Raw genomic sequence first — 27,640 nt, forward strand, 5'->3', positions numbered from 1 at the left:
CTATTAATGAAATACCAGTGACCTTATTTCCATAAGAGGTGATAAGAAGCATAAGAATTAATCCTGATGCTGGACTACTTAGAACAAACCCGAATGACATAATGTATTTATTCTTTAGCTACACTTGTCATATTTAAGTGTGATGTCTATGAATAAGGTCCGTTTGCCACACATTTCATCAACTCGCCTGTTACACCATCCCCACAAGGTCTTAAGATGTTATTTAGTGTGGATTTAAAGCCATCACTATTATTTCCTAGTCTGTTGATGAGAGGCATCTCTCCTGTGGTGATAATACCCTGTTAGCATTCACTTCAAACTTCCCAATACACATTTGAACGATTTAAGTCGGCTCAAGCAATGTCTCAAAAACATAAGGAATTACACGGATATTTACACCTCGGGAGTGGTGGTAGGCCTACTAGGCAATTGCTCACAACTCAAGATAGGGCTATAAGAATTTTGGGTTAAAACAGTTAACTAATAAAACCAAAAATGACTGACATCGCATTATTGCTATTGGGTCAAACTTTTTTTACATTTTAAATGTATGAATAAATCGAGTGATTGGAAGCAAAGCTCTTAAACCGGCACGAGTAATCTCTCATCACGGAGATTTAGGCCTACGGCCAAAAATATAAGGTATAGCCTTTATAATGTTGGTTGGGTGAGTTTATTTCAGCTCTCTCATGTGGTTCCATGTTTTGATAATACATCTACAGGCTACATTAAATGATTTAATAAGGTAGCCTACTAGGAAATCCACAAGGCCTAAATGTAGAATTTCATTCTCTTAAAATACAATGTTCTTGATAGCTTTTTTTAGCAATAACATATTGGATAATCCCACTTTTTATTTATTTATTCCAACCTAATGGCTACTTATTGATGAACATCTATAAAATAGACTATAGGCTACTGTTGTTGGACATCTATCTAGTGGAGAAGATAAATTCTTACTGTGACATTTCCACATGCCTTGAATATATTGACAATCCAAGAAGCGGCTGATAGAATAAAAAAAAGTGGACGGAGTTGTATAATTTGGAAATACCCCGCAGTGGTGCTTTTTCTCCATCACCACAGCTCACTTTTTTCACAGCATGGGCGACACTCCTAACGTGTCTGTTTCACATCAAAGACGACATAGACGAAAAAGTGACATTGATTAATGCAACCAAAACATCCCATCCTCTACCTGTCGCCTCTCCTTTTAAAAGACTACAGGGAGCAGAAGATAAGACATACATGGAGACAGTGTCACCTCCCTGCTACCACTCCACTCATTCTCTGTTCATTGAGCTCCCTCTGTTGGACAGAACATCAACTCCGAACTCGGTCTAACACAGTAACATGACACTCTGATCCTAGTTATAATTTCCTTTGGTGGCAACTTGATTGATCAGAAGGTAGCCTATATGATACCAATGTTTAAAAGGTCAAAAGACTCGAGGGGATTTATATTCCCTATGAAATAAATAGCTATTGAATTATCTGAATAGCATTGCTCTATAGGTGATTGAAGAAACGTATCAGATATACGTGCAGGCAGTAACCCCTGATATAAGTGCAGGCAGGTCACCCGTGATACAAGTCAGTATTCAACATCCATCCATCTGAGAATGTTGGGAGATGACGTGGAAAACGGCCACTAGGGGCAACAGTGAGCGATGTTACCTTCAAGCAGGTTTCGTGAGCATCTGCGACTGGTTTCAAAGGTTGCATGTTCGAATCCAGCTATAGAGAGTTGTTTTGATATATATTGATTAAGCCTACCCCAAACCTTTACAGTTACTTTAACCACTTGGAGTTAGTGCCTAACCTTAAGAATTCGGAGTTGATCCCTAAACGTAACCCTAACAAACATTCTGAGTTAATGCCTAAACTTAACCTTAAACACTTCGAAATTAGACATTTGGAACAACTTCGAAATGTGATGTTTGAGAAACATGGATGAATGTCTAATTCTGACATGAGAGGTGAGAGTTTGTTGATAAGTGCCTAGGGTTAAGTGCCTAACCCTAACCCAACTCTCTCAGAAGAGGACAGAGGTTGGCTCTACACCATATTCTCATGAACATCAAATGGATTCATGAAATTAAAATGGGTCAATATGATAAGACATGAATTGTTAACAACACACATGTATAGCCAAATGAGTCACATTACCATACAGGCTAGGCTACTGCTATTCCATGGCATTCCCTCAAAATCCACATAATTTTATGCTCAACATCCCACTGGGCACACCATGTCATTTCAACGTGTATAATTGAGAAATATTTGGTTTAGACATTGATTAATGAGATTACAATTCACCCACTCAAAAAGACAGCAAAAAGTTTGTTGAATTTCCAATGTGTTATCATTACGCTTTCAACCATCTAAAATCACAACCAAATTCCAATGTAAAAACAATGTCAAATTTTTGGTTTATACAAGAGATTAATGTGTTATCACTGTGCTTCATCTAATATCAGAACCAAATGACCTTGATGGATTGCAGTTGAGATTACATTAAAGTACATAGTGCAAGTGATCAATGACGTTTGAGAAATTGTGCAGATTATTACAGCAATTGTGAAGATCTCCACAGACCTGTGATCACCTCTGCATGCTATCTTGAACATGCACGCTTTATATGATTACATAAGAACACATTTATAGTTAAATTCATCTCAAAATGTGGCCATGGATGTGTTATTCATTTTAAGGTTGAATGTTACATTTGTTTGTAAGACAGCCTTAACATTAGTCTATTTACTGTACTACAAAAGTCATATTGAATTGTGTTGACAATGCAACCAAAAATCAACATTTAATGGAGATGTATGTACTGCTTGGAGAGCTCCATCTGAGCCACTGGCTTAATCCCATTCTTAAATTTTTATTTTTGGTTGAGTTGGAGATAATATTCATTGTATTTCAAAAGTGATATTGAACTGTGTTTGGTAGTCGCAACCAGATATCAACATTTGAAGGAGATGTATCTTCTGCTTGGATAGTTCCATCTGTGCCACTGACTTACTCTGGCTTTAATTTCAGTTTGTCTACAAATGAAGATATGTTGGATTCATATCTCCATCTCAACCAAAAATCTAAGTTAAAGAATATGACTAAATCTAATCAAATCAAACTTTAAATACACTTGAAATAAAGTTTGATTTGATTTAGTCCTATTCTTTAAGTTTTAGTTGAGATGGAGACGTGAATCCAACATAGTAATGATTAACTTGAAGATTACATTTGAAATCAACCAAAGTTTGAAACCATAGACTTATATGTATTGTGTATTGTCTATTTTAAGTTTAACCATGAGTTGAATTGAAACAATAGCTGTTTAACTCTGTTAAACCTACCCTTTGGAATGATTTCGATAGCAACAGTGAATTGAGTTATTAAGAGATCTCTCAATAATCATTCTCACATTAGCACATTGTTAGTATTCAGTGACAAATAGCAATGGTAAAATGGGCTTGGTTAAAACCCTGGATTGGAGACCAAATGAATAGCTATAGAGAGATCAACTCTCTAGTAGGAAGTGCTGCTCAGCCTATAGTTTTTTTTCTGATAGTGGATATAACTTTGAAGATCTGACTTTGTTTCAAATGTACAAATTCAACATATATAATACAATGTTTGTCTATGCTGAAAATCCGTTACAATGATTGCAAAATCCTGTGGTTGAAATTCCACCCTCAAAACAACAGTTTAGATTATTTACTTTTTTCAAATCCAATGTATTTTCCACATAGATTCCACACCACAATTACGTTAAAACGTTGATTCAACCAGTTTGTGCCCAGTGTTATCAACCATATAATTACAACTTGAAATAATGACTTTGTTGATCGAAAATAGACAAGTTATGAGTAAAAGCACACAGTCTAAAATTTGTGCGTATAAATACGCACTGTCCACAATCAGTCAACTGCTGACCATTGAAGTCAATATTGACCAATCAAACACTTATTGTCCAATAAAGCACTTAGATCCAATGAGTGCACCCCTGGCGGTAGCGGTGGTGATGGGGGACAGTTTCAAGGAAGAAAAAAGATTAACAGGTCATGTCAGTCGAGTGTACATAATACAAGTGTAGTAGGCTACTAAGGGAGGAGTGGTTATATCCTAAACTACCGGAGAGACGCCCATGCTCACGCTCACACTCACACTACTTATCAACTGTCTGTCCTGACAAGAGTGAGACATCAGATGTCCGCGGGAAATATGGAACTTGAGGGCAAAAGAAAAATGAAGGAGCAATGTGCCCTGAGGAAGGACATCATCAAAGAGTTCCTGGCAGAATTTCTGGGGATATTCGTATTAATAGTAAGTACATGGACACTATCCCTCATCATCTGACTGTCATTTAATAGCCTGCTTTAAAGCTGCAACAATATGGTAATAAGGTGTCAGAATTGTTCTCAGGGGACTTGATCTGTCAACAGGGATATCATGTTTTGACATGTATAGGTGCTGACTAATATATCCTGATAATGTGGCTTCTCTTTGATGTATCCATAATTCTGGTCTGAGAAACTCCTTGGGAGATAATTAAGACATCTAGAGAATGTAGTAATGGCAAGTTTGACAGGTGGAGGATAAGAGGGGGAGAATTAATGGGATGCTTGGTGTTTTCAGACATAAAGAAAAGCATGATCAAATACAATAAACCTTTACTGACATGCACCATGCACCATGCACCATGCACTATGCACCATGCACCATGCACCATTCCATATGATCATCACAGTGATTTGACATTCATATTTCTTTAGAATGTATCTAATCTGTGAATAAATAGACCCAATTTATGTAGCATACTGCACATCTTTATATTTCCGCAAAGCTTCATTATTTGATGAACAAGGCTACCCTATATGTTGCTTGTAGGCTGAAAATCATCATATGATAGCATCAATATTTAATACATTTTTAAAGCATACCCCCCTATCAATTGCAATCTTCTTGCCAATGAATACAGTGATTTGATATAGAATGAGAATAGATTTATATTACACTGAATACAGAGATGCCATTAGCATAACGTAGACCACCTGGTCCAATTCACAGTTCATTTTTCCCCTTAACAGACATACACACTCTCTCTCTCTGCATTATTACTGCTGTAAAAACACACATATTTCCCCATCATCACCAAGCTTGGAGGGAAACACTGTTCACTGCAGTGACATCTACAGGGGTCCTTAATAAGCTGACCTGTCTTTTGCCTTCCACCTGTCCCCTCTAGGTTCACCTCCTTGTCCTGTCCTGTCTGTCTGAGTGGCACAGCTCAGTGGCTGGGCTTACTGAGGCTCAGTCTCAGTGGGCTCAGTGAGTCAGTGGTCATCCTGATCAGCGGCACAACATAAACAGACTAATCCACTTCTCACAACAGAAACAGCTATTTTTGGACAAAATCCTTCTTTCAACACTTTTGTTTTGATTTCCTTGTCCTTCTAATAAAAAAAATGAAAGGATGAATGATCATTTCCCATGCTTCAAATGGGACATCTTCTATGGCATTCTTCTTACAGGGTTCAGGGGGAACGCACTGATCTAAAAGGCCATCTAATTAGAAATGAAGGCTGTAGAACAAGAGGACTAGTCTTTCGTGCATAATTAGAAATGAAAAAACAATGACTCTTTCTTCCTCCTGCCAACATGTTTTTGCATTTGTTTTTTGTCTCTGTCTCCGTCCCAGCTCTTTGGATGTGGCTCGGTGGCCCAGACAGTGCTGAGTAAGGGAGCTCTGGGAGAACCCCTAACCATCCACATCGGCTTCACTCTGGGGGTGATGATGGCCGTCTACGTGGCTGGGGGAGTGTCAGGTGAATACCATGCCTCCTTTACATAACTTTGGATTCACAACATCCATTTCTACAGTCCACTCTGCACATAGCCAGCATACAGTGTTCTAACATCCCAAAAAGTTGATTTTGCAGTATGATTGAAGTTGCAACCCAACATGTGTGTTTAGTGTTGAGACTTTTCAGTTGGTCAGCACCTCACTTTATAGGTCAGGCCTTTATATGTCATTATATCCTCTTTTGTATATGTCCTTTTACGTCATTATACCCTTTGTACAAAGGCCAAAACTAGTTATTCAAAGGGTTCTCCTATGGGGACAGCCGAAGAAACCTTTAAGGTCCTAGATAGCACCTTTTATTTTAAGAGTGTACCGTTGTCCTTGAGCAAGTCACTTAACCCCCCACAACAACAGCTCCCCGGGTGCCCAGTGTGGCAGCCCCCTGCACCTCTCCAAAAACCTGCTCGTGTGTGTCTCAGAGGGGTTAAAAGCAGAAGTCAAATTTTGTGCAATTGACCAATTAAAGGATCTTAATATTAAAAAGGGTTTTGGGTTAAATATGTGAGCAGGACTCAAAGGTCACCAATGGTTGTTTGTCTTTGATGAAACGGCTTTACTTTGCCATGAACTTTGACCATGGATGTCTGGCTCTCTTTGTTCTCAGGTACTAAACTCTTAAAGGACAACATGTACTTCCCACATGTCTGGGTAACTGTGTGTTATGGCTCCATGGATGTCCTCACATCCACATGTTCACCTGTTCATTGTTTGAAAAATGGGGGAGATGATGTCCATCCCTGTTGTCAGGTACAGTTGAAGTCGGAAGTTTACATACACCTTAGCCAAATACATTTAAACTCAGTTTTCACAATTCCTGACATTTAATCCTAGTAAAAATTCCCTGTCTTAGGTCGGTTAGGATCACCATTTTATTTTAAGAATGTGAAATGTCAGAATAATAGTAGAGAGAATGATTTATTTCAGCTTTTATTTCTTTCATCACGTTCCCAGTGGGTCAGAAGTTTACAAACACTCAATTAGTATTTGGTAGCATTGCCTTTACATTGTTTAACTTGGGTCAAATGTTTCGGGTAGCCTTCCACAAGCTTCCCACAATAAGTTGGGTGAATTTTGGCCCATTCCTCCTGACAGAGCTGGTGTAACTGAGTCAGGTTTGTAGGCCTCCTTGCTCGCACAAGCTTTTTCAGTTCTGCCCACAAATTTTCTATAGGATTGAGGTCAGGGCTTTTTGATGGCCACTCCAATACCATGACGTTGTTGTTCTTAATAAGCCATTTTGGAAGTATGCTTGGGGTCATTGTCCATTTGGAAGACCCATTTGCGACCAAGCTTCAACTTCCTGACTGATGTCTTTAGATGTTGCTTCAATATATCCACATAATTTTCCTGCCTCATGATGCCATCTAATTTGTGAAGTGCATCAGTCCCTCCTGCAGCAAAGCACCCCCACAACATGATGCTGCCACCCCCGTGCTTCACGGTTGGGATGGTGTTCTTCGGCTTGCAAGCCTCCCCCTTTTTCCTCCAAACATAACAATGGTCATTATGGCCAAACAGTTCTATTTTTGTTTAATCAGACCAGAGGATATTTCTCCAAAAAGTACGATCTTTGTCCCCATGTGCAATTGCAAACCGTAGTCTGGCTTTTTTATGGCGGTTTTGGAGCAGTGGCTTGTTCCTTGCTGAGTGGCCTTTCAGGTTATGTCGATATAGGACTCGTTTTACTGTGGATATAGATACTTTTGTACCTGTTTCCTCCAGCATCTTCACAAGGTCCTTTGCTGTTGTTCTGGGATTGATTTGCACCTTTAGCACCAAAGTACGTTCATCTCTAGGACACAGAACGCGTCTCCTTCCTGAGCGGTATGACGGCTGCGTGGTCCCATGGTGTTTATACTTGCTTACTATTATTTGTACAGATGAACGTGGTACATTCAGGTATTTGGAAATTGCTCCCAAGGATGAACCAGACTTGTGGAGGTCTACAATTTCTTTCTGAGGTCTTGACTGATTTCCTTTGATTTTCCCATGATGTCAAGCAAAGAGCCATTGCGTTTGAAGGTAGCCCTTGAAATACATCCACAGGTACACCTCCTATTGACTCAAATGATGTCAATTAGCCTATCAGAAGTTTCTAAAGGCATGACATCATTTTCTGGAATTTTCCAAGCTGTTTAAAGGCAGAGTCAACTTAGTGTATGTTTATTTTTTATTTTTTTATTTCACCTATATTTAACCAGGTAGGCTAGTTGAGAACAAGTTCTCATTTGCAACTGCGACCTGACCAAGATAAAGCAAAGCAGTTCGACACATACAACAACACAGAGTTACACATGGAATAAACAAACATACAATCAATAATACAGTAGAAAAATCTATATACAGCATGTGCAAATGAGGTAGGATAAGAGAGGTAAGGCAATAAATAGGCCATGGGGGCGAAGTAATTACTGTAAAGCAATTAAACACTGGAATGGTAGGATGTGCAGAAGATGAATGTGCAAGTAGAGATACCGGGGTGCAAAGGAGCAAGATAAATAAATAAATACGGTATGGGGATGAGGAAGATTGGATGGTGTCAGGCCCGTTGTTGAAATGAGACCAAGGCGCAGCATACTTAGAGTTCCACATGTTCAATAAATATGAAACTCCCCAAAAACAATACAGAAGAAAACGAAACGTGACATTCTGGGCTGCTCACAGGCAGCTACACAAAAACAAGATCCCACAATCACAGGTGGGAAAAAGAGCTGCCTAAATATGATCCCCAATCAGAGACAACGATAAACAGCTGCCTCTGATTGGGAACCATACTAGGCCAACAAAGAAATAGACACATAGATATGCCCACCCAAGTCACACCCTGACCTAACAAAATAGATAATTAAACAGGCTCTCTATGGTCAGGGCGTGACAGATGGGCTATTTACAGATGAGCTATGTACAGGTGCAGTGATCTGTGAGCTGCTCTGACAGCTGGTGCTTAAAGCTAGTGAGGGAGGTAAGAGTCTCCAGCTTCAGAGATTTTTGCAGTTCGTTCCAGTCATTGGCAGCAGAGAACTGGAAGGCCAAAGAAAGAATTGGCTTTGGGGGTACCAGTGAGATATACCTGCTGGAGCGTGTACTATGGGTGGGTGCTGCTATGGTGACCAGTGAGCTGAGATAAGGCGGGGCTTTACCTAGCAGAGACTTGTAGATGACCTGGAGCCAGTGGGTTTGGCGACGAGTATGAAGCGAGGTCCAGCCAACGAGAGCATACAGGTCGCAGTGGTGGGTAGTATATGGGGTTTTGGTGACAAAACGGATGGCACTGTGATAGACTGCATCCAATTTGTTGAGTAGAGTGTTGGAGGCTATTTTGTAAATTACATCGCCGAGGTCGAGGATCGGTAAGATGGTCAGTTTTACGAGGGTATGTCTGGCAGCATGAGTGAAGGATGCTTTGTTGCGAAATAGGAAGCCGATTCTAGATGTAATTTTGGATTGGAGAAGTTTAATGTGAGTCTGGAAGGAGAGTTTACAGTCTAACCAGACACCTAGGTATTTGTATTTGTCCACATATTCTAAGTCAGAACCGTCCAGAGTAGTGATGCTGGATGGGCGGGCAGGTGCGGGCAGCGATCGTTTGAGGAGCATGCATTTAGTTTTACTTGCATTTAAGAGCAGTTGGAGGCTGCGGAAGGAGTGTTGTATGGCATTGAAGCTCATCTGGAGGTTACTTAACACAGTGTCCAAAGAAGGGCCAGAGGTATACAGAATGGTGTCGTCTGCGTAGAGGTGGATCAAAGAATCACCAGCAGAGAGAGTGACATCATTGATGTATACAGAGAAGAGAGTCGGCCCGAGAATTGAACCCTGTGGCACCCCCATAGAGACTGCCAGAGGTCCGGACAACAGGCCCTCCGATTTGACATACTGAACTCTATCGGAGAAGTAGTTGGTGAACCAGGCGAGGCAATCATTTGAGAAACCAAGGCTGTTGAGTCTGCCAATAAGAATGTTGTGATTGACAGAGTCGAAAGCCTTAGCCAGGTCGATGAATATGGTTGCACAGTAATGTCTCTTATTGATGGCGGTTATGATATCGTTTAGGATCTTGAGCGTGGCTGAGGCGCACCCATGACCAGCTCTGAAACCAGATTGCATAGCGGCGAATGTACGGTGAGATTCGAAATGGTCGGTAATCTCTTTGTTAACTTGGCTTTCAAAGACCTTAGAAAGGCAGGGTAGAATAGATATAGGTCTGTAGCAGTTTGGGTCTAGAGTGTCTCCCCCTTTGAAGAGGGGGATGACTGTAGCAGCTTTCCAATCTATGGGAATCTCAGACGATACGAAAGAGAGGTTGAACAGGTTAGTAATAGGGGTTGCAACAATTTCGGCAGATCATTTTTAGAAAGAGAGGGTCCAGATTATCAAGCCCAGCTGATTTGTAGGGGTCCAGATTTTCCAGCTCTTTCAGAACATCAGCTATCTGGATTTGGGTGAAGGAGAAGTGGGGGAGGTTTGGGCGAGTTGTCGTGGGGAGCGCAGGGCTGTTGACCGGGGTAGGGGTAGCCAGGTGGAAAGCATGGCCAGCCGTAGAAAAATGCTTATTGAAATTCTCAATTATTGTAGATTTATCAGTGGTAACAGTGTTTCCTAGCCTCAGTGCGGTGTGCAGCTGGGAGGAGGTGCTTTTATTCTCCATGGACTTTACAGTGTCCCAGAACTTTTTTGAGTTTGTGCTACAGGATGCAAATTTCTGCTTGAGAAAGCTAGCCTTAGCTTTCCTAACTGCCTGTGTATATTTGTTCCTAACTTCCCTGAAAAGTTGCATATCACGGGAGCTGTTCGATGCTAATGCAGAACGCCACAGGATGTGTAAACTTCTGACCCACTGGAATTGTGATACAGTGAATTATAAGTGAAATAATCTGTCTGTAAACAATTGTTGGAAGAATTACTTGTGTCATGAAAAAGTAGATGTCCTAACCGACTTGCCAAAACTATAGTTTGTTAACAAGAAATGTGTGGAGTGGTTGAAAAACGAGTTTTAATGACTCCAACCTAAGTGTATGTAAACTTTCGACTTCAACTGTAGATCACAGGAGAGAAAGTAAAGAGTACATTCATGGATCACCCTAACTTGTGTCCTGGGGAAAAGTCCACATACAGTAACATAAATGGACTGTGGAGACCTAGGTCATCACTAGAGACTCAGCAACATGGCAAAATGATACAGAGAACATCATGTTAGTATTCCATAGCAGTCTGGACTCAACGTGGGCACCATTTAGTATTACCCTAACTTGGGGAGAGGCACAGAGGAAATGGAAGAAATATGTAATAGCTCGATTACCCATTCTTAATGCCTGGCTGCTTCTTGATGTCAGAGGATGAAGTGTGCCGGCTAGATTTACAAGGCTGAAGTTGTGTGTCCTCATGTCCAGGGGAACTTTATTGGGTACATTCCATAAAGATTAAAGCAAGGAGAGCCCTCTCCCTATCGCTTCGGCAGCAATGACACAGAGGGATAACATTAGAAGGAATCACTTTTTAAATGTCACGCTGTCTTAGGTGAGCTTGCTGAGCAAGGTGGAGAGCGGTTTTTAATCATCAATCAAGGGTTTCATTATGTCTCAGCGAGGCTTTACGTAATGGGGGATGATGAGTTGTAATTTGAAATTTCCGTGGTAATTTCCATCACAATTGGGACATAAAAGAGCAACGATGTGATTAGAGCTTTTAATGCCCACCCCCGGGATAATATGAACACTGTAGCATATGAGCTAATATGAGTGTTATATGAGCCATACTCAATGTGCTTTCATCTTAGAAAATCCAGTGTTGGCAGAGTGTGAGCTTAGCCTTTGTGCTGTGTCTCTAAATCTCAACCCAGGACCACCCCTCATCCTCAGGGCCTGATTTACAGCTACAGCAGATGTTGGGGGGCCAACATTTATGCCATGTTTGGAGGAGCTTCCTTGAGCAAAAATGATTTTTTAGTTTTTATTTATTTCACCTTTATTTAACAAGGTAGGCCAGTTTAGAACAAGTTCTCATTTACAACTGCGACCTGGCCAAGACAAATCAAAGCAGTGCGACACAAACAACAACACAGAGTTACACATGGAATAAACAAAAGTACAGTCAATAACACAATACAAAAGTATATATACAGTATGTGCAAATGAAGTAAGATTAGGGAGGTAAGGCAGTAAATAGGCCATAGTGCCAAAATAATTACAATTTAGCAATTAAGCACTGGAGTGATAGCCATGCAGAAGATGAATGTGCAAGTAGAGATACTGGCGTGCAAAGGAGAAAAAAAAAGAAACAAATATGGGGATGAGGTAGTTGGGTGGGCTATTTAAAGAGGGGCTGTGTACAGGTGCAATGATCTGTAAGCTGCTCTGACAGCTGATGCTTAAAGTTAGTGAGGGAGATATGAGTCTCCAGCTTCAATGATTTTTGCAGTTCGTTCTAGTCATTGGCAGCAGAGAACTGGAAGGAAAGGCAGCCAAAGGAGGAATTGGCTTTGGGGGTGACCAGTGAGATATACCTGCTGGAGCGCGTGCTACGGGTGGGTGCAGCTATGGTGACCAGTGAGCTGAGATAAGGCGGGGCTTTACCTAGCAAAGACTTCTAGATGACCTGAAGCCAGTGGGTTTGGCGATGAAGATGAAGCGAGGGCCAGCCAACGAGAGCATACAGGTCGCAGTGGTGGGTAGTATATGGAGGAATAATGGAACTGAGGAAGAATGGAACTGTAGAACAAGTCTCTCGTCTCCAACCCTCTTTGCTTCATTACAGACTAGCTGATCACTCTGACAGAGAGGATCTAGATCCTGGTTCAGTGGGTAATGATGGAGACGGTATATAGCTGCAGTAGAGCAGTACTACAGTATGTGTGCTATTCTTGTTGGAGTGTGTAGTAGGCTACAGTATATTAACATTTACTGCATGATTGGGCCATTCAACCCTGGGGCCCATGTGTGGATGAGAAGCCTTCACACTGTTAGGTGACATCTCTGATGATGATCACAGGTATTGGACTAATGAGCTTTCCTGGGGCATGGGTCTCTAGTGTGGTGTAGGGGGGCGGGGCACTCTGCTTTCCAGCCAGCCTAGTCTCTCCAAGTGGAACACAACACACTTCTGTTTCCCCCCACTTCTTTTCACTCCTATGTCTGCGATGCTAATTTACAGGCAGAGTAAACCAGCACCCTTGTTAGCGGAGGTGTGTCATTCCAACAACATGCGGTTTGCGCGAGTCTTAAGCAGATTCAGGCAGATTATGTCAGACCCAATTCCGATCGGATGTTTCAGCCGGCTGTTGTGGCCACAGTTAGTGAACAAGGCTGGGGATTAGTGTTTGGGGCACTCTGAAACCCCCAGCAGTGTTGCCCCGCTGAGGTCACCCAGAGCCTCAGTCCCCACTTCGGGCCCCGCCTAGTGTTGTGCCGTAATTGTGTCTATGGTTGAATCCACTAGATAAGGATAGTGGTTACAAATTAATGTGTCTCGGGCTTTCTACATAAGCTTGAACCTTGTTTTCAATTCCAGTTTTAACCTTTGTTCCAGGGGCTCATGTGAACCCAGCAGTCTCTCTGGCCATGGTGGTCCTGGGCAAGCTGCCTATAAAGAAGTTCCCTGTCTACGTGGCAGCACAGTTCCTGGGTGCCTTCGCTGGATCTTGTGCTGTCTATGGGTTGTATTATGGTAGGTGTTACTGTCATCATGTCCATCATCATCATCCTCATTATGATCATACACATTAATGCAGAGATTCTAAATGGAACCCATATTCATAGCATTTAGCCAGTGTGATATTTGAATGGAAAGGTATTGATCATTATTGGAGTGGGAACATTATAGGTTATTTCTAACACTAACATTATTGGGAAAACTCAATGCCTAATTCTATTATTCTCTTTTCCATAGATGCCTTAATGGAACACACAGGAGGAGTTATGCAAGTTACTGGCGTCAATGCCACAGCTAATATATGGGCATCCTACCCTGCCAAGCACATCTCAGTCCTTGGAGGATTCGTAGACCAGGTGAGAGATGCACCATCAATGGTTATCTAACCATATCCTAATCCTCTTTGTTACTGAATGATATGAGCCGCACAGGCACACACCCTGATTTATGTTTGAAGTCCCTGAGCTAGAACATGCCAGTACATGTGTAATAGTATGAATATAAGTGAATGTGCACATTTCTTATTTTATTTAACCAGGCAAGTCAGTTAAAAACACATTTTATTTACAATGACGGCCTACCCCGGCCAAACTAACCCTAACCTGGACAACGCTGGGTCAATTGTGCACCACCCTATGGGACTCCCGATCACGGCCGATTACAGCCGCCCCTCGGTCCCCCAAATGCATTTAGATCAGTCATGTGCATGTAAGTAACTAAGCCTTCCCCCCAAAAATAAAAAAAATGCAGAGAGAGAGAAAATAGAGAAATAATAGAAAAGTAATAACACATAATAAAAGTAATAATAAATACTCAATGAGTAATGATAACTTGGCTATATACATGGGGTACCAGTACCGAGTCGGTGGGTAATTGAGGTAGATATGTACATATAGCTAGGAATAAAGTGACTAAGCAACAAGATATATAGCCCCATTATAGGCTTAGGCAAAAGAAGTCAGGTCATCACAGCAAATTAGTCCTGCTGGCCACAGACAGTCATTATAAAACCCAGACCATAACAACAAGCCATTCTCCCCCTGTCACTGTCTGGTATCTAACTCCTATTATCATCTACCATTACATAAAAAGCTACAAGGAATACCACTGTTATGCTATTATGAGAGGCTGTCTTTTCAATATTGGTGGAAGCATCACAGTGACAGCATGAGCAGTAGCTACAGATTGTTCATTTTGTAGTGATGATGAATATACTGAATACAGATGTAGGATCTTAATTTGATCACTCTTTTGTTGCTGAGAATTGTTCTGCACTGCAGGAAATGCAAATTTGCAGTGTATTCATTGTTTAAAAAGGCTGTTAGCATTTGGAAACGATGCCAGCAACTGCCAGGGAATCTAAACCAAAGCATGGACTGCTGTCATACCTTGTCCATAGACTGCTTACAGGTTGAGTAAACCAAAATGTAATTTTGTAATTTGGGAAAACTATCCCTTTAATTATAATCTACATAATAATTCACATTTCCTGATGCTGCAGGATTATTTTCCTGCTGTAGCAAACTGGTTCAAATTAAGATCCTACATCTGTATGTCTGTCAATTATCTATTTTGATCATTGCTATCTCAAACTCATGGTTGATGCCTTGTCTCCAGGTGATAGGAACAGCTGCCTTGATCCTGTGCATTCTGGCCATTATTGATGGGAAGAACATTGGAGCTCCTAAAGGGATGGAGCCACTGTGCATTGGCCTGATCATTATGGCCATCGGAGTGTCCATGGGACTCAACTGTGGCTATCCCATCAACCCTGCCAGAGATCTGGGCCCAAGGCTCTTCACTGCTGTGGCTGGATGGGGCATGGAGGTGTTCCGGTAATTTCCAACAATGCTTATACTAGAGAAAAGACAAGTCCCACAAATGAGAGCTGGATGGCCTCCATAAGTACAGTAGAATTTCACAAACATTGTTAGATGCCTTTTGCCCTGAAACCCTTTGAAATTGAAAATGTGCTTTTTTCTCCAAAAAAATCAAACAGCCCATGCTCACTTTACAGTAGAACATTGAAAGATTCATAAATATGCAGAAACAGAGTGGGTGTGTGTGTGTGTGTGAAAGGAAAGCCCCTCTCTGATCTGGGCATGCCAAGCGGAGATGCAGGCACATTATTCGGCTTTTCAGTCCTCCTCCCCAGCAGTGGCTGGGAGTTAGGCACGCAGTGTGAGAAACATGGGAGTGAATACCAGTGGCCTGGCCTCCTTCTCTCCTTCAGGAAGAGCAGGAGTATGCAGCTCTATCGCTCTATCTCTTCTTCTGACAATCTTAATCAATATTTTAGCAACCTCTTGTATCTCCTGCATTTTCAAAAAGGCTTGGAGATGTGAGCGGGCAGAGTAAGATTATTTCTCCGCACGTAAATATTCCATGCTTCATATAACAGAAAAATGTCATTAGTTACAATGTCTGTACTTTGCCATGCAAACTTCTATAGTACCCAGAGAAATCTGGGGGAAGCAATTCACAAGCAGTTATTTAACAACGAGAGCTGGGCTAAAGAAGAGTTACGTAAGATAAACGTGAAGGATATGGAGAGGTGAGTGGGCAGAGTAAGATTCTTTCTCCGCACATAAATATTCCATGCTTCATGTAAAAGAAAAATGGCACCATTGTGTGTCCAACTGTCAGAGGCAGACTCCCTCTCTCTGCCATCGCTCCTCAAAGCTGTCCCTGGTACTTTGGGTCCCTGGTACTTCCAAGGCCTCCAACTGCTTTTAAATGCAAGTAAAACTAAGTGCATGCTCTTCAACCGATTGCTGCCCGCACCCTCCCGCCCGACTAGCATCACTACTCTGGACGGTTCTGACTTAGAATATGTGGACAACTACAAATACTTAAGTGTCTGGTTAGACTGTAAGTCCTTCCAGACTTACATTAAAATTAAATCTAGAATCGGCTTCCTATTTCGCAACAAAGCCTCCTTCACTCATGCTGCCAAACATACCCTCGTAAAACTGACTATCCTACCGATCCTTTACTTCGGCGATGTCATTTACAAAATAGCCTCCAACACTCTACTCAGCAAACTGGATGCAGTCTATCACAGTCACCAAAGCCCCATATACTACCCACCACTGCGACCTGTATGCTCTCGTTGGCTGGCCCTCACTACATATTCGTCGCCAGACCCACTGGCTCCAGGTCATCTATAAGTCTATGCTAGGTAAAGCCCCGCCTTATCTCAGCTCACTGGTCACCATAGCAACACCCACCCTTAGCACGAGCTCCAGCAGGTATATTTCACTGGTCACCCCCAAAGCCAACACTTCCTTTGGCCGCCTTTCCTTCCAGTTCTCTGCTGCCAATGACTGGAACGAATTGTAAAAATCTTATATCTCCCTCTCTAACTTTAAGCATCAGCTGTCAGAGCAGCTTACCGATCACTGTACCTGTACACAGCCAATCTGTCAATAGCACACCCAACTACCTCATCCCCATATTGTTACTTATCCTCTTGCTCTTTTGCACCCCAGTATCTCTACTTGCACATCATCATCTGCACATCTATCACTCCAGTGTTAATGCTAAATTGTAATTATTTCGCCTCCATGGCCTATTTATTGCCTTACCTCCCTACTCTTCTACATTTGCACACACTGTACATAGATTTTTCTATTGTGTTATTGACTGTACGTTTCTTTATGTATAACTCTGTGTTGTTGTTTTTGTCGCACTGCTTTGCTTTATCTTGGCCAGGTCGCAGATGTAAATGAGAACTTGTTCTCAACTGGCCTAGCTGGTTAAATAAAGGTTCAAATTAAAAATTAAAAATTAAATATATATGAGGGACCTCTCTGCCAGTGCACTATAGACTTCTCTTCAGTAGATGGCGCTGTCTGATCTAATGGCCACAGTCAACAGTTTCCCAACCTGCACTTTGGGGAACCCACGTTTGCACATATTTGTTCTATTCCAGCACTAGCACAGTACACCTGATTCAAGGGGCTGGTTGGTTAAATCACAAGCTGAATCAGGAGTGCTGGAGCTGGAATAGAACAATTGTGTGCAATGGTTGGGGGTCCCCTACTGGGGTGGGAAACGTTGACATACAGTATTTGACCCACTACTTTATACCGTGTTCACACTACATCTTACCAGATGTTTCGCATACAGATGTAGGATCTTAATTTGATCACCCTGTTGTAGGAGAACTCTCCTGCAATGCAGGACATTTAAAACTTGTAGTGTATTTGAAGTTTAAAAAGGTTTCTAAAGTTTGTAATTTCCACTTTGAGATTAAAGACTGTATTACGCCCATATTTCGAAAAATGTATCAACCCCTACAAAAATGCCCATGAATTATAATTTCCTGTTGCTGCAGGATTCATTTCCTTCTGTAGCAAACTGACTCAAATTAAGATCCTATGTCTATATGGGATTATCCGTATATGTATACATTTAACATTAGTTCTCTCTAATGCACACATAAACCTGCGGTCCTGAGATTTACATCATACTGTCAAATTTGACGTAATCTGCCCGTTTAAAATATAAGTTTAAATACATCCCTTAAATCTCAGACATTTTAGCAGCACACACAGCTGTAATCACAATGTTAAGATAGAGATGTCTAAGGGTGATAGTAGGATTTAAAGTGTATATTCCATCCACCATACATCACATCCACTGAATCTCTGTAAGGAAGCTGAAAGCAATACGACCAGGTACAGTGGCACCTTCCTTTGACATCAGTAGGAAGAGCTGGCAGGGTGCCATGTCCATGAGACGTCATCGTGTGACCCAGTGTGTCTGTCTGTCCTCAGGCCTGATTATGGGATATGGTTAGTCAACCTGGCTCTGCCCATAGATTACACACCCTAATCCACCAGTCCTGTAGTCTGCATCCACCCCCTGGTAGTTTAGCAGCTAAACACAGCCTGTTCAGACACTGTCTATTTTCCAACCTGGGCCTTGTCACGTCAGTGCTGGTAATTCAGTCCCTTTTGCCCACAGGATCCAACCAGTCAGTACCAGCAGAGGGAGGCTAATCTCTATCAGGGAGTTGCCCTGAGGTGATCAAGCGCTCAGTTCAGGACAGAATCAGGACATGTACTACGTAGGCTACAGTAGCAGAGAGCTGTTTAGGTTGGAGTTTGACTATTACCCGCTATTAAGATAACTAGCAAATTTGTAAAGCACAATTAGAATTAGGCATTTATAGAAACGGATTGGTGGGGAGTGGGAACAGATCAACTTTATGTATAGTCGGATCAATATACTAGCAGGCAGATTAAGAAAGAGAGTAGAGTAGTGAGAGGTGGAGATTAGAGAGAACCTATCCAGGGAGTCTTACTGTATAAATAAACAAAAGGTAGTAGTGGAATCTGCTCCCAATGTACCAGTGGAGGCTGCTGAGGGGAGGACGGCTCATAATAATGGCTGGAACAGAGAAAATGGAATGGTGTTTGATGTGTTTGATACCATTCCACTGATTCCGCTCCAGCCATTACCACAAGCCCATCCTCCCCAATTAAGGTGCCACCAACCTCCTGTGTAATGTACAGTAGCGTACCCCAGACCATGTTATGTTCCTGGGTTGCTTTAAAGCCCCATGCAGTCTTTTTCAATTTATTTTAAATCATCACTGTATGTCTAATAAATCACTGTGTGTGTTTATTTCATGAAAATAACAGCAAATATATTTTTTACTATTTATTACCCTGAGCCCCTTTTGCTATCGATTATGCTGTCTGATTGTGTGGTCGTGTTGATACAAATGTAAATATATTTTCATACACATCCCTGATTGGCGGATAGGATGATCCCTGCTTACCCCTTCAAATTAGGAGGATACATATGCAGGTACAAGTCATTGGTCCGAATAATTAGATTAGATTATGATTTAATGCTGTCGGCCAAAAACTCCATCCCACCTGAACAGGCTGAAATTTCAAGCATGTTTTCAATAATCTCTTACTCTTAAAGGGCATTATAATAATTTTCACAATTTTAGAGTGTTATTTCAACCTCATAGTGTGGAGATATCATAAAAAAAACTGGTAAATCATGTTTTTGACTGCAATGTCCCTTTAACGTGGGTGACCACTATTTACACTGTAGATAGTGTACAAAACATTATTGAGTTGCACCCCCTCGTCGGGGCATGGACTCTACAAGGTGTCGAAAACGTTCCACAGGGATGCTTGCCCATGTTAACTACAATGCTTCCCACAGTTGTGTTAACTTGGTTGGATGTCCTTTGGGTGGTAGACCATTCTTGATACACACGGGAAACTGTTGAGCATGAAAACCCAGCAGCGTTGCAGTTCTTGACACACTCAAACTAGTGCACCTGGCACCTACTACCATACCCCGTTCAAAGACACTTAAATATTTTGTCTTGCCCATTCACCCTCTGAATGGCACACATACACAAACCATGTTTTCTCAAGGCTTAAAAAGTATTATTTAACCTGTCTCTTCTCCTTCATCAACACTGATTGAAGTGGATTTAACAAGTGACATTATAAGGGATCATAGCTGTCACCTGGATTCACCTGATCAGTCTATGTCATGGAAAGAGCAGGTGTTCCTAATGTTTTGTACACCCAGTGTATTTGGTATTAAATGTTTATTTTAACTTACTCACTATAAAGTCAAATGTAAACTCCTGAATCCCTGTATATAAATCTCCTCTTGTCTGTGCAGTGCTGGAGGCTGCTGGTGGTGGATCCCAGTAGCGGGGCCCATGGTGGGAGGAGTGGTGGGGGCTGCCGTTTACTTCCTGTTCATCGAGGTGCACCATGCCGAGCCTGAGGAACAGGGGGAGAACAACGTCAAGGACAAATACGAGATGGTCACCCTGAATTAGACAGAGAGGCCATGAGCCCCAATGGTACTGAGGCTTGGCAGCTTCCGACCCCTTTAACCCTCAACAGGCTAAACATTCACCTCAATGAGGCCACACTTGACACAACCTTCTCTGCTTGCACTAGAGTCATTTCCTCTGTCTAAGGGACCTGAGGTCAGGTCTCAGTCTCTGCACTCTCATGGACAGGTCCGCTGAAAGAATGCCAATTGAGCCAAAACATAAAAAACACAAACAATGTTAATGTTAAATTCACAACCACAAGCTGAGATCTCAGGCATGTTTACTAGCCCATGACATCATCAACATCAGGTGTTCAGACTATCCATTCTACTCTGAGGATAGTTCCTGACTACAGTGATTTTTAATAATTTATATTGCATCTCTTGTATAGGGCTATTTTTCATTGCAGGAGGAATTTGCCAAGTTTGAAACCGTCTCAATATTTTCTATCTTTCAGGCAGAGGTGATGGTAAATGTTATTAATAACCACATTGATGGCAAATGTTATTAACAACATAGAAAATAGCCAGTAACAGTTTCTGTGATGGAAGGAAGGAAGTGTGTATACTTTTTAGTCATTGAGCTAGTTTAATGGTACCCTCACTGGAGTGTCTTCTGTCTTCTGCTTCACTTCATCCATCTATTTGTTACAGTTGTGTGAATCGCTCTGCCTGCTGCGGCACACAGCCTCATCACTGCATGTGTGCTATAGCTAGCACACATCTATGTATTTGTGCTTTGAAATGCTCATAGTCTTTTTTCCTAGCTTTTATTTTTAGAGTGCAGAAAAAACAGCCTTAATGTGTGTGAAATGAGCCTCCCACCGTTCAGTTTGTACTCTCTCTCTCTCGTTGAGCACAGAACTGTGTATCGTGACACGGCACTACTAAATTATTTTTATCTGACTTTTATTTCCTCTTATATAACGTTCCTGCTGTCATGTGTGAACATTTTCATAGAAGCATTAGTAGGGAAGCCTAGTATCTACAGTACCTAGCATTGAAATGTTTTAATAAACAATATACTGTATGAAGAGTCCAATGAGAGATAGTTTACCCCACTGGCCAATGGCCATATGGGAATGTATAAAAATTGTTTGTTTATCGTAATCATTACGTTATTCCTCCAATGATGTGACTAGGATTTAACCACTGAGGAACTCCTACACTATGACCAATAGTGAACTGGACAATAACAGAATAACATCAGTACAACTTTCAAGAATAGAGCCCTTCAACTCAGACAAAAACACTCAAATGAACCAAGTCCTTCCATCCTAGTGATGTTATTTAGTGATGGGTGGGCAGAGGAACATGGGTGGGCAGAGGAACACTAGTTCCCTATTCCCAGAAGAGCCCTCACCAATGAAACACATAGCATTTTATAACCTGTATGTGGCTTACTACTAAACCAGATATAATTCGTAGGGAAAAATAAAGCTCTTTAGAAATGATTTTCTCTATTATTTTACACCTTTGTTACTTAGTGGTTTAGTTGCTGTAGTTTCTTACTGTAGTTCGTTTTTTGTTTAAAAAATTGCAACATGTACTTTGGATGACTACATGATGTTAGCTTGATTCTCCTTAGATTCAACCTTTGGAGGAGTACAATGTTTTATGGTTGTTGTTTTTTTGTTGCTTCACTTGGCTTAAAAAAAGATAAAAGGCACTTTTACTCACACTATTTTTCACAGATGCTATTTGATAAAAGTTACTTTTTTGTGAAGGTAATAATGTAATTTATACAACTGTAATGTAGATTTTACAAAAATAAACATTTTATGTGTATTTCTTTCATAGTCTGTTTTGATCAATCAATCCACATTATTAATGGTCTACTGATTAAGGGAAGTAACACACATTCAATGAGAAACTGTCACTAACCACTGTGTTCCACTAGCACTGGAATAAGTGCATTGGTAGTAACTGGAAGCTATTCCATATTACTTGTACGCAATCCTAAAAATAACAGGCCAGAAAACCGGTCACGGTCACTAAGTACAACCACTTAGTCACCCAGCGCATTGTGGAGTGAATAAAACATTTTAGAAAGGCAGCAATCGGAAATACTTATGTAATGTCATGGAGAATAGATGAGGCATGATTTCGCTCTATCATCTATCTATCTATCTATCTATCTATCTATCTATCTATCTATCTATCTATCTATCTATCTATCTATCTATCTATCTATCTATCTATCTATCTATCTATCTATCTATCTATCATCTATCTATCTATCTATCTATCATCTATCTATCTATCTATCTATCTATCTATCTATCTATCTATCTATCTATCTATCTATCATCTATCTCTTTAGGCCCGGTTTGTTGCCTCCCCTCTGCAGAGTTCATCTCACTGTATGTGTGAATAACAGACACACCACTAGGACCCTCACAGTGGCTCATGCCAGCTCACATACTGTACTCACAGAGAAAATAACTCTTTAAAACTTCTCTAGGATAGGTATTTTGACGTCCGGATGAAAGGCGTGCCCAAATTAAACTGCCTGCTTCTCGGGCCTAGAAGGTAGGATATGCATATTATTAGTAGATTTGGATAGAAAACACTCTGAAGTTTCTAAAACTGTTTGAATGATGTCTGTGAGTATAACATAACTCATATGGCAGGCAAAAACCTGAGAAAAAATCCAACCAGGAAGTGACTTGTAGTTTTTCTATCTAATCCTTATCGAAACTACAGTGTCTGTGGGGTCATTTTGCACTTCCTAAGGCTTCCATTGGCTGTCAACAGCCTTCAGAAACTTGTTTCATGCGTCCACTGTTACTGGGCAGAGAATAGGAGCTCAGTCAATCAGTGTACTGCCTGGGACCAGTGAGTTGTTTACTGCGCGGGCACGCTGGCGCGGCGCTCCTTCTTTTTCCTCTGTAATGAATACGCTATTGTCCGGTTGGAATATTATCAAAGTTTTATGTTAAAAAGACCCTAAGGATTGATTATAAACATCGTTTGACATGTTTCTATGAACAGTAATGGAACTATTTGACTTTTTGTCTCTGGTTTTACGCTCGCACGTAATGCCTTTGGATTAGTGATTTGAACGCGCGAACAAAACGGAGGTATTTGGACATAAATAGGGAGTTTATCAAACAAAACAAACATTTCTTGTGGAGTGGGAGTCCTGGGAGTGCATTCCGACAAAGATCAGCAAAGGTAAGGGAAGATTTATAATACTAATTCTGGGTTTAGTTGACTCCAGAACTTGGCGGGTAACTGTATAGCTTCCTTTGATGGCTGATCTCTGTACTCAGAATATTGAAAAATATTCTGATGAGTGATGAGTATTTTTGTAAATTGATGTGCTCATTCACCGGCAGTTTTGGTGGGAATACATTTTCTGAACATCACGCGCCAATGTAAAATGGGGTTTATGGATATAAATATGAACTTTATTGAACAAAACATACATGTATTTTGTAACATTGAGTCCTGGGAGTGTCATCTGATGAAGATCATCAAAGGTTAGTGATTCATTTTCGCTGTATTTGTGGTTTTTGTGACGCCTCTCCTTGCTTGGAAAATGGCTGTGTGGTTTTTCATGTTTAGGCGCTGTCCTAACATAATCTAATATTATGCTTTCGCCTTAAAGCCTTTTTGAAATCAGACACTGTGGTTGGATTATGGAGCATCTTATCTTTAAAATGGTGTATAATACTTGTGTGTTTAAGAAATTTGAATTATGCGATTTTTGTTATTTTGAATTTGCCGCCCTGCTATTTCACTGGCTGTTGATAGTGTGTACCGCGGGTGGGACACTAGCGTCCCACATGTCCCAGAGAGGTTAAATTCAGTTTCAACTGGTAGCATCCGTCCCTACCATACATCTCCCTTTAAATCACAAATACAGGTGATGATTGAATTCCAGCCTGTGTCTATCCAGTTTACTTGCAGGGGTCTCAGGACACAGGTAACTACCAAAATACAGTAAACATTAGCATAAAGTGGTCACTCTATGGAAAGGGGAGACTCAAGTGTCAGGGGACTCTTCTGAAGTCGGTACCATCGATGTGCCACTTCCGTTTGTAGTCCAAACTGTTTGGGCTACAAACTAACGTGACCCCACTGTGGAAAGGGGAGATTGTCACGAACACAAAGTTGGCACATTGTCTGACGGTAACTGGTACCCGTTTAACAAATTAATGGAAGTGTGAAATGGTAGTTTTGTGCATTCCCACAAAAGGGGTTAAATATGTGTTTATGAATGTGTTATTGAATGCGTTTCTCTGGGCTATAGTAGTAAAAGCCAAATTCAATATTTTATCAAATATTTGTAAAGAAAATATATATATACACTACCGTTCAAAAGTTTGGGGTAACTTAGAAATGTCCTTGTTTTTGAAAGAAAAGCACATTTGTTACCCATTAAAATAACATCAAATTGATTAAAAATACAGTGTAGACATTGATAATGTTGTAAATGACTATTGTAGCTGGAAACGGCAGATTTTTAATGGAATATCTACATAGGCGTACAGAGGCCCATTATCTGCAACCATCACTCCTGTGTTCCAATGGCACGTTGTGTTAGCTAATCCAAGTTTATAATTTTAAAAGGCTAATCGATCATTAGAAAACCCTTTTGCAATTATGTTAGCACAGCTGAAAACTGTTGTGCTGATTAAAGCAGTAATTATACTGGCCCTCTTTAGACTTGAGTATCTGGAGCATCAGCATTTGTGGGTTTGATTACAGGCTCAAAATGGGCAGAAACCAAGACCTTTCTTCTGAAACTCATCAGTCTATTGTTGTTCTGAGAAATGTGAGAAATTGCCAAGAAACTGAAGATCTCGTACAACGCCGTATACTACTACCTTCACAGAACAGCGCAAACTGGCTCTAACCAGAATAGAAAGAGGAGTGGGAGGCCCCGGTGCACAACTGAGCAAGAGGACAAGTACATTAGAGTGTCTAGTTTGAGAAACAGATGCCTCACAAGTCCTCAACTGGCAGCTTCATTAAATAGTACCTGCAAAACACCAGTCTCAACGTCAACAGTGAAGAGGCGACTCCGGGATGCTGGCCTTCTTAGGCAGAGTTCCTCTGTCCAGTGTCTGTTCTCTTTTGCCCATCTTAATCATCTCTTTTTATTGGCCAGTCTGAGATATGGCTTTTTCTTTGCAACTCTTCCTAGAAGGCCAGCATTTCGGAGTCCCCTTTTCACTGTATCCTTGACCACACAGGTGACTGACTGTATGTAGTCACGGTCAGTGAGGGGGACAGGGGCCCACTTCCCCTCTTTACAGGTGGTATAACTGTAGGTTGACACGGGTCAGGTGACAGCAAACAGCAAACAAGCACTGCCTGTGTTTGAAAAAGCAAAGGTTCATTCTGTTTGCTCTTACCATAGGTTAACCTGCAGCTGACATCACAGATGACACAGGATGTTTCTTTAACTCTTTGGGCTCTGCCGCTAGTCATCTAATCTAAAGACGTGAGCTCAGACAGAAGTACAATACACGACTTTGTTTAAGTTAACAGCTGGGTGTCATTGCTTGATAAAACATTGTCTCCATATAAACTGAAATGAATAGATTGTGTTTATATACCATAGCTCTCCAAACAAACTTGGGAAATGCATATTTGAATTTGCAAACCTTGTCACCTCCAGAGTTAAATGACCCACACCAGTGGGACCCCATTTTTATTCGCAAGAATTTCTTGCGACCCCACCCTACCCCAAATATAATGACACAAACTTAAAATCAGTACATTTTGATTTTTACATCAACAAATAACCTTCAATTTACTCAATAACATTTTATTTTTCAAATTATCTTTCTCAAAAACATTTGTATATGGTCTCATACTATAGATGGGTTGGTTGTTTTGCAACAAAACCGACGAGTGCGCAACTATGGGGCAAACATGTAAACTATACTCTATCACAATGTTTATTGAAAGCATAAATACATTTCCACTATGAGCACTTGTTGTCTCTAAAATACATTGTTATAGTTGTTGGTTTGCTAGCTTGCCATATTAGCATAGGTGTGGCATCAGTCAAAATACCTCAAAACAAGACATGGTATCAAGAACAAGGTAAAAACTAGCTGAAACAAACCACCTACGATTCCCCACATGGCAGCTTCCTATCATTGTTGCTAGCTATCTGGCCATCCAGAATCACAACAACATACGTCCTTGTGCCCCATTGAAGCGTGCACAAAGTTTTTTGTGATGTTGTCAGATAACCTGTCTATAATCAGTGCTCTTACTTTTTTTGTAAAAAAATGATAATATATATATTTTTTAATGGCGACCCCAATGCAGTTACTCAGTGACTCACGACTCCGACTTTGAATACCACTGACCTACACTATAGAAAGAGACCAAACAGAGGTGCTATCCCACTGGGCACACCATGTCATTTCAACATGGACAATTGGATTATATTTGGTTAAGACTTTGATCAGTGAGATTACAACCGATAATATTACAACTCACTCAAAAAGAAACCCAAAAGTTTGTTAAATTCCCAATGTGTTATTACTATGCATTCAACCATCTAAAACCACAACCAAATTACAATGGAAAAACAATGCCACATTTTTGGTTTAGTAATGTGTTGTCACTGCACTTTAAACCATTTTTAAAGGTGTTGTTTATTTACACCCACTTCAAAACCTCTAAAGGATCCTTTTTTCCAATTTTCACCTGAAATTACATACCCAAATCTCACTTCCTGTAGCTCAGGACCTGAAGCAAGGGGTTCTAACAGGACCTCAGACACAGCGGGGTTCAAACTGTAGAACCCAATTCCTACATTTGAATATAACAATTTATTTTATCAAACAGAACTATGCTACATTTTATCTCTGAGACCCTTAGGATGACATATCAGAGCAAGATTATTGAATGTAAGTCCATTATTTACCTTCAGATGTGAATGTATCAAGCCAGTTGCCGTGATAAAAGTTTTTGTTGTGCACTCTCCTCAAACAAAAGCATGGTATGTTTTCACTGTAATTTTATTTTATTTTTATTTTTTTATTTCACCTTTATTTAACCAGGTAGGCAAGTTGAGAACAAGTTCTCATTTACAATTGCGACCTGGCCAAGATAAAGCAAAGCAGTTCGACAACATACAACAACACAGAGTTACACATGGAGTAAACAACATACAGTCAATAATACAGTAGAAAAAAATAAGACTATATACAATGATAATAATAATAATAGTAATAATAGTAATAATAATAGTAATAGCTACTGTAAATTGGACACTGAGGTTAGATTAACAAGAATTTAAGCTTTCTGCCCATATAAGACATG

The 27,640-nt window shown here is 40.7% G+C and overlaps 1 protein-coding gene across 1 annotated transcript; it reads left to right on the plus strand.

Moving 5' to 3' along the window:
• Window positions 1–4,184: 4,184 nt before the first annotated feature.
• Window positions 4,185–22,132, plus strand: LOC115167239 (aquaporin-9-like). The gene is made up of 6 exons (XM_029721446.1): window positions 4,185–4,329; window positions 5,705–5,831; window positions 13,394–13,531; window positions 13,754–13,872; window positions 15,134–15,351; window positions 20,183–22,132. The coding sequence occupies exons 1-6, from the start codon at window positions 4,213–4,215 to the stop codon at window positions 20,343–20,345; spliced, it is 882 nt and encodes a 293-aa protein (XP_029577306.1). The 5' UTR covers window positions 4,185–4,212; the 3' UTR covers window positions 20,346–22,132.
• Window positions 22,133–27,640: the final 5,508 nt, after the last annotated feature.

Source organism: Salmo trutta, chromosome 29, assembly GCF_901001165.1.
Source record: "Salmo trutta chromosome 29, fSalTru1.1, whole genome shotgun sequence".
NCBI lineage: Eukaryota > Metazoa > Chordata > Actinopteri > Salmoniformes > Salmonidae > Salmo > Salmo trutta.

What these genes read in the sequence shown, in the direction of transcription:
- LOC115167239 (XM_029721446.1), top strand. Translation starts at nt 4,213, where the DNA reads ATGTCCGCGGGAAATATGGAACTTGAGGGCAAAAGAAAAATGAAGGAG. An exon ending in CGTGGCTGGGGGAGTGTCAG is followed by an intron (nt 5,832 to 13,393) that starts GTGAATACCATG and finishes CCTTTGTTCCAG; the next exon opens with GGGCTCATGTGAACCCAGCA. An exon ending in TTGGAGGATTCGTAGACCAG is followed by an intron (nt 13,873 to 15,133) that starts GTGAGAGATGCA and finishes CCTTGTCTCCAG; the next exon opens with GTGATAGGAACAGCTGCCTT.